The sequence below is a fragment of the Brettanomyces nanus genome, chromosome 2 (genome assembly GCF_011074865.1).
Source record: "Brettanomyces nanus chromosome 2, complete sequence".
Taxonomy (NCBI): domain Eukaryota; kingdom Fungi; phylum Ascomycota; class Pichiomycetes; order Pichiales; family Pichiaceae; genus Brettanomyces; species Brettanomyces nanus.
The window spans coordinates 1113758-1125841 of NC_052375.1; the positions used below are offsets into that span (position 1 = coordinate 1113758).

The 12084-nt window shown below is 42.1% G+C and overlaps 7 protein-coding genes across 7 annotated transcripts; 1 reads left to right on the forward strand and 6 right to left on the reverse strand.

Annotated features, from left to right (window-relative positions):
* Nucleotides 1–13: 13 nt before the first annotated feature.
* Nucleotides 14–1051, reverse strand: FOA43_002525 (uncharacterized protein; the record flags this gene model as incomplete). Its single annotated transcript, XM_038922813.1, has 1 exon — nucleotides 14–1051. The coding sequence occupies one exon, from the start codon at nucleotides 1049–1051 to the stop codon at nucleotides 14–16; it is 1038 nt and encodes a 345-aa protein (XP_038778741.1).
* A 323-nt stretch (nucleotides 1052–1374) lies between these two features.
* FOA43_002526 (uncharacterized protein) lies at nucleotides 1375–2406 on the reverse strand (the record flags this gene model as incomplete). Its single annotated transcript, XM_038922814.1, has 1 exon — nucleotides 1375–2406. One exon carries the CDS (start codon nucleotides 2404–2406, stop codon nucleotides 1375–1377), a length of 1032 nt encoding a protein of 343 aa, XP_038778742.1.
* Nucleotides 2407–2675: 269 nt separating this feature from the next.
* On the reverse strand, nucleotides 2676–3413 carry FOA43_002527 (uncharacterized protein; the record flags this gene model as incomplete). The annotated part of the gene is made up of 1 exon (XM_038922815.1): nucleotides 2676–3413. One exon carries the CDS (start codon nucleotides 3411–3413, stop codon nucleotides 2676–2678), a length of 738 nt encoding a protein of 245 aa, XP_038778743.1.
* Nucleotides 3414–3592: 179 nt separating this feature from the next.
* FOA43_002528 (uncharacterized protein) lies at nucleotides 3593–4852 on the reverse strand (the record flags this gene model as incomplete). Its single annotated transcript, XM_038922816.1, has 1 exon — nucleotides 3593–4852. One exon carries the CDS (start codon nucleotides 4850–4852, stop codon nucleotides 3593–3595), a length of 1260 nt encoding a protein of 419 aa, XP_038778744.1.
* Nucleotides 4853–5576: 724 nt separating this feature from the next.
* Nucleotides 5577–7202, forward strand: FOA43_002529 (uncharacterized protein; the record flags this gene model as incomplete). Its single annotated transcript, XM_038922817.1, has 1 exon — nucleotides 5577–7202. One exon carries the CDS (start codon nucleotides 5577–5579, stop codon nucleotides 7200–7202), a length of 1626 nt encoding a protein of 541 aa, XP_038778745.1.
* Nucleotides 7203–7218: 16 nt separating this feature from the next.
* FOA43_002530 (uncharacterized protein) lies at nucleotides 7219–8994 on the reverse strand (the record flags this gene model as incomplete). Its single annotated transcript, XM_038922818.1, has 2 exons — nucleotides 7219–8874; nucleotides 8989–8994. 2 exons carry the CDS (start codon nucleotides 8992–8994, stop codon nucleotides 7219–7221), a joined length of 1662 nt encoding a protein of 553 aa, XP_038778746.1.
* A 1805-nt stretch (nucleotides 8995–10799) lies between these two features.
* On the reverse strand, nucleotides 10800–11627 carry FOA43_002531 (uncharacterized protein; the record flags this gene model as incomplete). The annotated part of the gene is made up of 1 exon (XM_038922819.1): nucleotides 10800–11627. The coding sequence occupies one exon, from the start codon at nucleotides 11625–11627 to the stop codon at nucleotides 10800–10802; it is 828 nt and encodes a 275-aa protein (XP_038778747.1).
* Between the last annotated feature and the right edge of the window lie 457 nt (nucleotides 11628–12084).

The following is a 12084-nucleotide window of genomic DNA, read 5'->3' on the forward strand; positions in this document are numbered from 1 at the left end:
TTGAATTGAAGAATCACAACTTACAGTACAATTGCTGTTCCTTTAACATCAACTGAACTGCTCTGTGACCCATACCGAAACCAGCCTGATAACCGTAACCTGAGGCACCATAGTTATGAATAAGTAACTTACCTTCAACGTGCTCAGATTCGATTCTGACACCTCCATGTCTAGAAGGTCTTAGACCAGCAGCAACGGCCAAGATTTCTAAAGGTCTATCAAGAATTTCTGGCATCAACTCCGTAGTTCTTTTGATGATGTCCCTAGACTCCTCTCCAGAAGTATCACCGGTCCAGTTATCCTTCTGCAAAAAGCCACCTAGAATTAATTGGTCGTGAGAATGAGGTCTAGGAATAATATAGGTAGCATAGTCTTCACCCCAACGCATTCTGTTCTCATGAATATGAGGAGCATGCACGACAAGAACCTGTCCTCTAGTAGGGTAGACTTTGGAATCCTTAACTCCGGAAATCGAAAAAGCTCCAATACCGGTACAGTTGAAAACCACCTTAGTCCTTGGCAAATAAGCCTGGGCTATATGGGTAAGTTTCTTCTTAATAAATCTGACACCAGAGGTTTCTAGATACTCCTTAATGTTGGCCAAGTAGAAGGGACAAAAAAAGTCCCAAGTAGTGTATTTAATACCAAAAGCCACACCCTTAGGCAATTGGAACTTTGGAATGATAATGAGATCCGTCAAATAACTCTTTAGAGAGTCAACCTTCTTTTCACCGGGGTAAATATCCCAATATTCAGTTGTGGGATTATGATCGATACCCTTCTTAGGCCCTCCAATCTTAGCCTGCAACTGCTTAAGATTAGTGTAGGTGTACTTATCAAATTCTAGAGTATCTGGATCGTCTGGAGTAATACAAGAGAAGTTGCCTCCAGCCCATGGTGAGGTATAGTGAATGGACTGATCACCAGGCATGTATTGAGCAATTACGGAAATTTTGCGAGGAGACACTTTGGCATCATTAATAAGGCAGTAGGCAGTGTAGAGGCCGGTGATACCGGCACCCACTACAACATACTCGTCAGACTGAGACATGATGGATCGAGTTATAAAGCTAATTCGAAATGAAGGAGATTATTCACATATATATAGGTTGCCTTAAATCTTCCCAAAGGACACAGCAAAATCATACCATTTCCCCATTCTATTAGACCTTCCCCGGATTGTCGAGTGATTGAATCCTTTTCAATGCTCAGATAACCGACAAGGCTGTGCACACATGGCGGTAAGAAAGTTATCCAATGGCATGCAATATCACGGAGAATTGGCTCATTCGGGAATACAAATCCGGAAAGCCGCAGGAAAAGGATAAGAACAGTAGTGAAATTTTAAAGAATAGAATAAAGGTGACTCTCTAGCTAGAACCTGGCTAGAATAGCCTTTTCCTTAATATATAGGCCCACGGCTTTATGAGACATACCAAATCCTGCTTGGTAACCATAACCGGAAGCACCGTAGTTATGCACAAGTAACTTGTTTTCAACTCGCTCGACCTCAATTCTTGGGCCACCTTGTCTGGATGGCCTCAAACCCGCGGCAACTCTAAGGATTTCCAAAGGTCTATCAAGGATTTCAGGCATCAATTCTGTAGTTCTCTTGAGAATATTCTTAGTTTGGTCTCCAAAAGTATCACCGGTCCAATTATCCTTCTGTAAAAATCCTCCTAAGACCAACTGGTTTCCCGAATAAGGTCTTGGAATGATGTAGGTGGCATAATCTTCACCCCAACGCATTCTGTTTTCTTGAATATGAGGGGCCCTAACAACCACAACTTGGCCCCTGGTAGGATAAACCTTTGAATCTTTCACACCGGAAAGAGAAAAGGATCCGATACCGGTACAGTTGAATACAACCTTTGTTTTAGGTAAATAGGCCTGAGAAATGTGGGTGAGTTTCTTTTTTATGAAGGTCACACCAATGGATTCAAAGTATTCTTTGAAATTGGCAAGAAATAGGGGACAGTTGAAATCCCATGTAGTATACTTGATACCAAACACAGTACCCACGGGAAGCTGATCTTTTGGAACAATCACGAGATCCTTTAGATAACTTTTTAAAGAGTTGATCTTTTCATCTCCGGGATAAAAGTCCCAATACTCACTACTTGGCTTCGTATCGAGGCCACATTTGGGGCCCCCTAATTTAGCCTGAATGATGGCAAGATGGGTGTAGGTTAACTTATCGAATCTTAAAGTGTCAGCATCGTTAGGTGTAATGCATGAAAAATTTCCACCTGCCCATGGTGAGGTATAATTGATCGACTCATCTCCAGGAAGATACTCAGCCATCACAGTAAGCTTTGATGAAGACACCTTGGCATCATTGATAAGGCAGTAAGTGGTGTAAAGACCGACGATTCCCGATCCCACAATCACGTATTGAGCAGTCATCAGGGGAGGATGCAAAAATGAGTTAAGCAGAGAAAATCGGCAACTACATCATTATGGATCTGAATATTTATAGGGAAACCCCGAGATCTGCAGATCTCGGATCTTCCAGATTGCACGGTTTGGAAAATTTCATCCCCACTCTTATCTAGGGCTTGGCGACAGGAGTCACTCCGTCGACCAGTAATACAGCAAGCTAGTAGTAAATAATACGGAAACAATACAAAAAACAGCATTTGGTATTTAGTACCTCTCGCGAACCCGCTGTACTCTTATTCGGTAAGCGTGTACACGGAGTGACCCTTAGGAATTTCATCCGACTTGATAAACCTTTCATATATCCATCTTCCAACGTTAGCTCTCTTCACTGCGTAACCCACCTCTGGCTGCTTCTCCGTTCCTACTCTAAGAACCTTATCAATATCATCATCACCGCTAGAAATCAAATGAGTACCCTTTAAAAGAGAAGCGCGCACAACAACCACCCGAGAGAAGATACTGGTGGACTTCACAGTCTTCTCCATTTTTCTCTTATCAGCATGAGGAGTCTTAAGAGCAATATGGTAGAGCCATCTCAAACCAAAGGGAACATCTTCTGGACCGCTAGAGATTCCCGTAGTAGAAACAACTGCCAAGGATGGAGGCTCGCTTGCACCAATTCTATGTACAGCTTCAGTGAGATTATTTGCAAAAGCCTCACACACAGTAGGATTGACAATAGTCACAGGAGTAGTCAAGGACATTTGTAGCTTAGGTGTAGAACCAACCCCCGAAACAACGTGAGTGGCATCCTTTATAGTCGAAACAATAGAGTTAACGTCCTCAATGCTTCCTTCCACAATGGTGAGATTGCTATCAATAGATGTCTGATCGAGACCCTGCTCTTCAAGCATGGAACGAAGCTTCTCGGGATTTCGGGCCAATGCTCGACATTTGAAGTTGTTCTTGAGTGAATAGGTGAGACAAGCATTGGCACAGCCTCCTGTGGCACCGAAGAAGGCAATAGTCATCTGGTTATAGGAAGAAGAAACACCTATAGCTGTTCAAGTGGAAAAAATAAAACTCCACCTCCTCCTTATCGGAGATTCATGGTCGGATTTAACAGTTTTACGGGATTAACGGTATTAGGAATTCGTTTTAGATCTGCTATAAACAGGACTCCATGTGATCGGATCCAACATTTCTCTACCTACTCCTCGACATCAGGATTATTGTCAAGCTTATCTGAAAATCTGTAAATATTTTTATGCAATTTGGATGAACCTGGGAAGATCTCAGGGAATTCGGTAGCAGCGTAACCTGGGAATACCCAATCTCTTTTATCCCAATTGGCTTCAACCAAAGGAGTTTCCAGCTTTTCCAGCTGAGCAGAAACTCTTTCACAATCTTTCCAGACACGGAGAACGTTCATACCCATCAATTTGGCAATTTCCTCATCTGAAGCACCGGTAACTTCCCAAACTTTCTTGATGAGATCAGGATACTTTGATGTATTTTCCAAACCTTTAGGACCGTGAGGAATACCGTCAAAGTCGGAGCCTAAACCTACATGATCCCACCCGATCTTGTTTACGATGTATTTAATATGGTCAACGGCATCTTCAATGGTGGCATCTTGGTTTCCATGCTGTCTAATAAAGATGGGGAAGAAGTTGATGGAGACAACACCATTATTCTGCTTCACCTTCTCCAAAACGTCGTCTCTCACATTTCTCTCATGATGGGTAAGAGCATAGACTGAACTATGAGAGAATAAAACAGGGGCATGGGTGACTCTGAGAACATCTATCATTGTCTTATGAGACACGTGACTTAAATCAACGATCATACCAAGTCTGTTCATCTCTTCAATGCACTGAACACCATACGAGGTCAATCCCTTGTCGGCCTTACCTGCAGCAATGGACGAGGCAGCAGTGGCAAAAGGATTGTCACAATTGTGAGTCAAAGTGATATACCTGACACCTAACTCGTAGTACTGTCTGACCACAGCAAGCGAGAGATCCACTTGATGAAGACCTTCCACGCCCAAAGTGATGGAAATCTTTTGACCTTTACCTTCCAAAAACTTTTTGTAGGCATCATCGGCGGTTCTAACAAATGTGAGGTGCTCAGGATACTCCAAGCAGAGTCTCTTGATGAAGTCAATTTGTTCCAAGGTATCTCTCACAACTGTAGTTGGCTTATTGAAGTCATCGTAAAGATAGTCAGGGTCCTTACATTCGATCCAACAGCTAAAGAATTGAACACCCATACGACCCTCACGCATCTTAACCAAATCTGTTTGAGAATTGAGTACAGTATTGAAGTCGAACTTGGTTCCAGGTGAATGTAGTTCATAGTGTAGATGGGACCTGCAGAGGTATGGGAAATCATTGTGACAGTCAATCACAGGGGTAGTTTGGCACACTTTGTCAAAGCGTTGATCGATATCTTTGTTTACAGTCATTCGGAGTGTCGAAAAGAGGTAAAGAAAGAAAGAGTATTAGAAGTAAAGGAGAGTATTGTTAAGTAAACATTTGGCTTTTGAAGGTTTAACTCCCTCATTATACTATTTCCCAAGCTTGTATATAATTCCGAGCCAACCGTTGGAGCGACGCAGCTCAGTTCCTTCCGACAGCGCCAGAACGCAACGGCGTTTCGCAAGCACTGAGAAAAAGCCAATGATTATAGGCATGCAGATCTATCGCTTACATCTGACCGTGACGCCATTGTCCCCCTCCTCTTGAAGTCCTACTCTTATCGTGAGCATTCGCGACGACCTTTTGGCGAGTCATCGCGGCCCATCGCAACTTATTCCCTTTCCGACCACTTTTATCATTAGGACGGATAGTTTTATGCGCACCCCGGATGTTCAGCCTCGCTTATATTGATTCAGCCAATCAAATCAGTGCTCCGAAGACCTTATCTTTGGATGATCCTATCAGTTGGGAAAGAACAATAGATCCAACGATTCTTTTTCCAAACCTTTTCCTTGATCCATTTCATCGCTACTTCTGTCTATTTGGGCGTCAGTGTGGTCCGCTTGGTCTCTATCAATATCTATCGACACAACTTAATATTATCTCCTTACTTCCAATATTGAGATAAGCTTTCCTCTATTTAAAGGAGTACATTTTCTTGGATACTAGCTTGCTATTCTCTGCTAACCTCTCCCTATATACATCTTCAACATGAGTGAAGGAAAAAATCCTACGATATCAACCCATCAGAATTATTACACAGAGAACAGTAAGGGTGATGCTATTGCTTATAACGGGTTAAAAGCAGGCTTGAAGAACAGACATCTAAACTTGATAGCCTTATGCGGACTTATTGGACCGGGCGTCTTAATAGGTTTTGCTTCTGCATTGACTGCAGGTGGTCCGGTTGGACTATTGGTTGGCTTTATCGTTGTGGGTATTCTTGTTCTAGCTATGACGAATTCCATTGGAGAGGAGAATTCATTCATGGATCAAAACTTTGCTTTGATGGGGTCTAGATTCGTGTCCAAGGGATTTGGAGCCACAGTGGGTATCTACTATTGCATTATATGGATTACAAACATTATTGCCGAATATACATCCTTAACATCTGCTATGGAATCGTATACGGACACTGTGCCTACCTATGGATGGTTTCTAATTTTCTGGGCTATCTTTACAGCATTCCAGTGTCTTAACATCAGATGGTGGGGTGAAGCTGAATACTTCTTGGGATTTTTTAAACTTGCTTTCTTATCTGGCTATTATATTTTTGCTATCATTTATGCTGGTGGTGGTATTAAAGGTCACAGTCCGGGAAACCCCTTTTTGAATCATCCTTTAAATGATGGATTTAAAGGTATTGCAAACTCCTTTGTTTATGCTGGTGTTTTCTATTCTGGTATTGAAGGTATCTCTGTCATTGCTGCAGAGGCTAGAAATCCCAGAAAGGCTCTTCCTACTGCAGCTAAAAACACCGTTTTCCGTGTGTTCTATGTCTACTTTGGTCTTACCATCTTCTACGGTATTTCCGTTCCTTTCACTGATCCTATGTTACACGATCCTAGTAAGGTGATGCGTTCTCCTATGACTATTGGGCTAACCAACGCTGGTTGGGCAAATTCTAAATACTATGTCACTACGATGGTTTGGATCACATGCTTCTCTTCCATTAACACAGGAATTTATTTTGCTTCTCGTTCCCTATACACACTTGCTAAAGAAGGCTATGCTCCTAAGATCTTTACCAAGACAACAAACCGTGGTATTCCTTACATTGCCATACATACCTGTCATCTATTCGGGTTTCTATCGATTCTCTCGTACTCTACCGGCTCTTCCGTTGCCTATTCTTACATAGTCTCTGTTACCGGTGTTGCCTGCTTTATAGTGTGGACTGCCATTCTATGGATTCATTTGAGATTCAGGAAGGGACTAGAAGTACAGGGAATATCCACGGATATACTCCCATTTAAAGCCATTTTTTTCCCATGGGCCAATTACATCGGTATAACTATTGGAATTGTGTTAATTTTGGTGCAGAGTTGGTCCTGCTTTAAGCCCTTCGACTACAAGACTTTTATTGATGGTTATATCATGTTACCGCTATTCCCACTAATTTGGTTTTGTTACGATAAGTTTCTGTTCAAGAAGACAGGACTTATTAGATACGAAGATATGGATCTAACTTCTGGAAGAAGACCTGATTTAGACGATAATGTAGGAATCGCTTTGGATAATGTTGAAGGAGAAATTGAAATTATGGGTACGAAATCAGACTCTTCCAGACGTTTTGAAGAAAAGAATACTTCCATTACAGAAACTAAACAGTACTAAATATACTATATCCCTTTTAACGACCTAGATTTAATCTCCACCCAAACTGCCCAGTAACCTTAAACCAATCCACGTACAATGATCCATCTTTATTCAGTTCCCAAATCTTCTGAACTACTATCCAGAGCTTCTGGTAGCTACTGAGGTAACCACAATTTTGAATTAACGTCTCGAACATTCGCTTCACATCTTCACGATCGCTTTTGACGGTGGAGCTGGTACCTAAAAGTAGCATGGGAAAGGCAAGGCTCTTCTGAAGCTGCTTGTACTGGACCAAGATTTTCAGGTCCTCACGTAGATTATAGCCCAAAACCTCCATTTCAGGAACAATTGGAGGTAGTTTTCGAATCACCTCTCGAAGGTAAATCTGTGCAGAAAGCTGGTACACCTCGAAAAGAGTTAGATGATACTCCAATTCATCATGTGACTTTGGATATTGGAGACAAGTCAAGTCGGGACGAGCAAACTTTATTTCGTTGTCGAGTTCCGAAGACCTTTCCATCATTTTGGAAGCCATCTCGTACTTATCGCACTCGGAAAGGTCTAAACTGACATTTAGAGCGCTTGATTCGACAAGAAGACTGACAATCTCACCAATGAGCAAAATTACAGGACGAATACAACCCTGAAGAGGATCGTGAATGTTTCTGCTGAACGAGAAAAGCTCTCTGTAATCAGCTATTGGGAAAAATGTTCCGTTTTCATTAGATTGAGAGGCCAAGACATCAAAATAAGCGAAATTCTCGGCCAATAGTGTGCCTTCGACGGAACATTCATTGAGGAGATACTTGAAATTACCAGGCATTCGGTTGATCATCTTAAAGCAGCAAGTAAAGTATTGCGACCAGCGCAAAGTATCACCGTATGAGATTTCCATGCAAACGAAAAGCATGTAGCAGACAAAGTTGGTGATGAATTTCTCCTTATCGAGCAAAGAATTATTCTTAAGAATGATCCTATTGACTAAATTCATATAGCCGTCAGCTTCAGGGTTTTGAACCTGATAGCTGAGATTTCTGTTCTTGCGCATTCGGCAGCCCCAGCCAACCAAGGTATAGAGAACTGCCTTCTCTTTGAAAGCTAGAGGAATGTATATTTTAGAGTAGTAGTTAAATTCTTGCGGAAGAATAGAAAGATCGGGAAGAATTTTCTTGCAGTAGTATTCGAAGTAGGCGAGTTCATTGTAGCTAAGATCAACGGGAAGTTTGACCTCCAAAGACCGAGGGATTGAGGGAACAGGCGATGATGAGGATGAAGAAGAAGAAGAGGAAGAACGGGAGACTGGAAGGTTGATGAGAGACGGATCAAAGAGCATGTTCATAAACTCAGAGTCTATACTGATGAGATCTTGAAGAGTTGAAGGGGTCATATCAGTGGCAGCAACAACGGCCGAAGGAGCCACGGTGGCCATAGAAGGACATTTCTCGACACTTCCCTGATCATTACACCCAAACAAGCTAGACCGGTTGGAGGTGTTATTCTCGAGGATATCCATTACGGTCTGACCGACAATGTCCTTGAGACTAGAGATCTTAGAAAACACCTGAGGCTTGTGCTTGCAATCAGGATGGAAAATCAAATCGGAATCTTGATCGGGCCCATCGTCGATGCTATCATCATCTTCCACATGGCTGCTTCCTATTGGTCGTCTAGGTCTGGGATGAATTGTTCTCTTCTTCTTAATTTGAGGATCTTTATAGACACATACTAAGTGTCGTTTCAAACAGCCGGTGCAGATAGGTTTGATTTCATCGCATTTCTTTTTTCCTCTTTCTGCAGTTAAGACATCCATGTCTTGATCTAGTACCTTTAGAGTGCTTGGTATGTTCAAAATTATGGGCATCCTCAAGAGTGGGCTTCGATATCGAGCCAAGCTTAGGAGCCAAGGGCACGTGGGACATGAAGACTGGAAGAAAGTTAAGTGTAGCCAATGGAGAAGTAGAGAATTTAGAGATAAGAGAAGCTGGCTCTTGGACGGTGCGCGGTGGTTCCCCTCGGTACCCGGTGAGCTCTGAGCGGAGGTTTTTTTTTTTTTTGGGGGGGGGGAGGTTTCCGGGAGGTCCCTGCCGCATTCAGGATATCTTGGTTTCCTTCCATGCAGCTCACCTGATCTTAGCATTCTCATCTATTGGCCAAAAATTAATGACGCTCTCCACATTCACCATTGTTATCCCTATGCGACTTCCCTAAGATTTTATTATATTAACCTCGATTAGTCTTTCCTGCAACTTCCGTGGCATCCGCAATGCACTTATTTGATTTTCCACGCATTAAATATCTAGCTCGGGCTATTTCATACAAAAGAGGTTGGCTAGTTAACTTGACTTGTTCATAAGTTGTTTGTTTTTTGTTTTCTTTGTTTTTGTTTTCTGTTTTTGCTTTCTTCATGCCCTCTAACCATAGACACTTCGAACTAACCATTCTTGGTTGTTCCGGTGGCCCACTATCTGGTAAGACTTGTTCATATCTTGTCAAACCATCGCACATTTCTTACTCAGAAATACTTCAGACACAGAATGACCGATGCATTTTGTCCATCGATGCTGGATCTGGGCTTACATCAATTCTGGAGCTAATTGCTGCTAACGGGGACTCTACATTGGAGAGCAACTTCTTGATATCTTTATACGATGAACAATCCTCCCAATACAAGAGATGCAATTACTACCAGAATTTAGACAACCTGGAGATATCCAAGCCACTTCAGCATATCAGGTCATCGAATTTACAATCACCACTTCAACTTGCATGGTCCATAGTCAATTCTATTTCTGCTTATCTAATCTCTCACAGTCACATGGATCATGTCTCCGGTTTGGTGATCAATTCTCCCTGCTTTTCCTCGCCAAAGCATATCTATGCACTTGATTCTACTCTTGTTACCCTCGAACAGTCGGTCTTCAATGGCTGTCTTTGGCCTGATATGATATCTACAAATTTGATCAAGCTCTCCTCTCTTCCAAGCTATCAACCCTGCAACCTTTTCAACGATTATTATGATGTCACATGCTTCCCAGTGGCGCATGGGTCATTGAAACGACATAACCACTTCTTTTTGAGCTCCGCCTTTTTGATCCACGATCGCTCTTCCAACAACAACCTTCTCATTTTCGGTGACTTAGAAAGCGATTCATCTTCGGGTGCTCACTACAATGCTCGTATATGGGGCTCATTAGCTCCCCTTGTCATTCAAGACACGATCAATGCCATCTTGATTGAATGCTCTTCCTTCGATAAACCTCCTCCCCTATACGGCCATATGACTCCATCTTTACTCATCAAAGAACTTCTTGTCTTGAGAAAATTATGCATAGATAGGCAAATAGACGGCAACACTAATCGTGCACCAGATTCTTCACTCTACACAGAGTCTTCATTACAACCTCTAAGGGGTCTAAATGTTATCATCATTCATGTAAAAGAGACAAACGACCTGCTGAATCCTCGAACCCCCATTTTTGACAAGTTGAACCAACTTAACTCTAGCTACAACTTACGCATAAACTTTACCATAGCTCTTCCTGGCCTCACTTATGTTGTCTGAACTAAGAAGACTTCTTTTGTTTGTTGTATAATACTTGTAATAATAACTATCCATCACTTTTGAGGTAATCCATAACCGCTAATATCCTTGGCAAACTTCCATTTAAGTCCTTCCAACTGAAGACCTTTCTGGAACTCGATTTTCTTGTCGGATTTGGTGATCACACAAAGATCATACTTATCCCAAGATCTAGCATCTCTGTAAAAGAGAACCTTCATACAGTCCTTGATTAATTTAATAGCATCCTCCTTATTAAGATTTTTGACGTCTTCCTCAGAATCAACTCTCTGCCTTAGTAAAGGAACTCCCATATAAGCACCAAATCCTGTCGCTATAGAAGGTGAAGAGTATGAAACACCTAAAAGATTCACATACTTCAACAAGATCTCACCGTCCTCGTCGAATCCAGCAACAACACAAGCATTCCAAAGAGGATTCATCTTCGATCGCCTGTTATAGAAAACCCTTCTAAGGTATTCGTGCACATGCGATGCTTTCAAATTGCTTTGTTCCATATCATAATTGTCCTCAACGACTAATCCGTCTAGTAATCGTTCCAAATGTTGGAAATCACTGATATCTCCTGACACCCCCACCACTGTAGAATCTCCCACTTGAACCATTCTTTCCAAATTGTCCAATCTGAGCAACGATCCATAAGAACCAAGCTTATCCGTAGCCATAACTACACCATCGTTGAATTTCACTGCAACAACAGATGCTCCTGTTATCATGGGTTGCTGAGTGTGCATTGTAGGGAACTCATTCTGACTGTTCTTCGTTGCCTCAGGTGCCACATTGGAAGCATTTGCAATCTCATAATCGTAAGAACCATATTCTCTCTCCGAGGGTCTTCCCCAATGTAAAGGATCGTGATTCATCTTAACACGCAATAGTTTGGGAAGGAAGTTAGTAGTTAATTACAAAGAATAACACGGCATCTACTTCTCTTGTCTCTTGATTTTTTATGGCCGTTTCTTCGCCCTCAATAAAAAAATCACGGCCGATCGACTTGAATTCAAATGGTCGCTCCGCTTCGTCTCCTCCTTATCTTCCCCGGGTCGGACTCGACTGAGAGTAGACTCATCTTTTGTGAGCACTCTCTCAACTACTCTGTGCTTATTCTTCTCTCACAGTACAATGAAAGCCGCTCTAAAGCTACTCATTAGAAAGCCAATGATCAAGTTCGTTGGTGGTCCACACCCAATTCCAAGTAAGTTACTTACCCCTACCAATACTACTTAGCATACTAATACTCTCAGAACATGTCGTCGCTACTATTCATCCTTGTGCCCCAGATAACTTGAGACCTTCGAAATCTATCAGCCCCAGTATCGT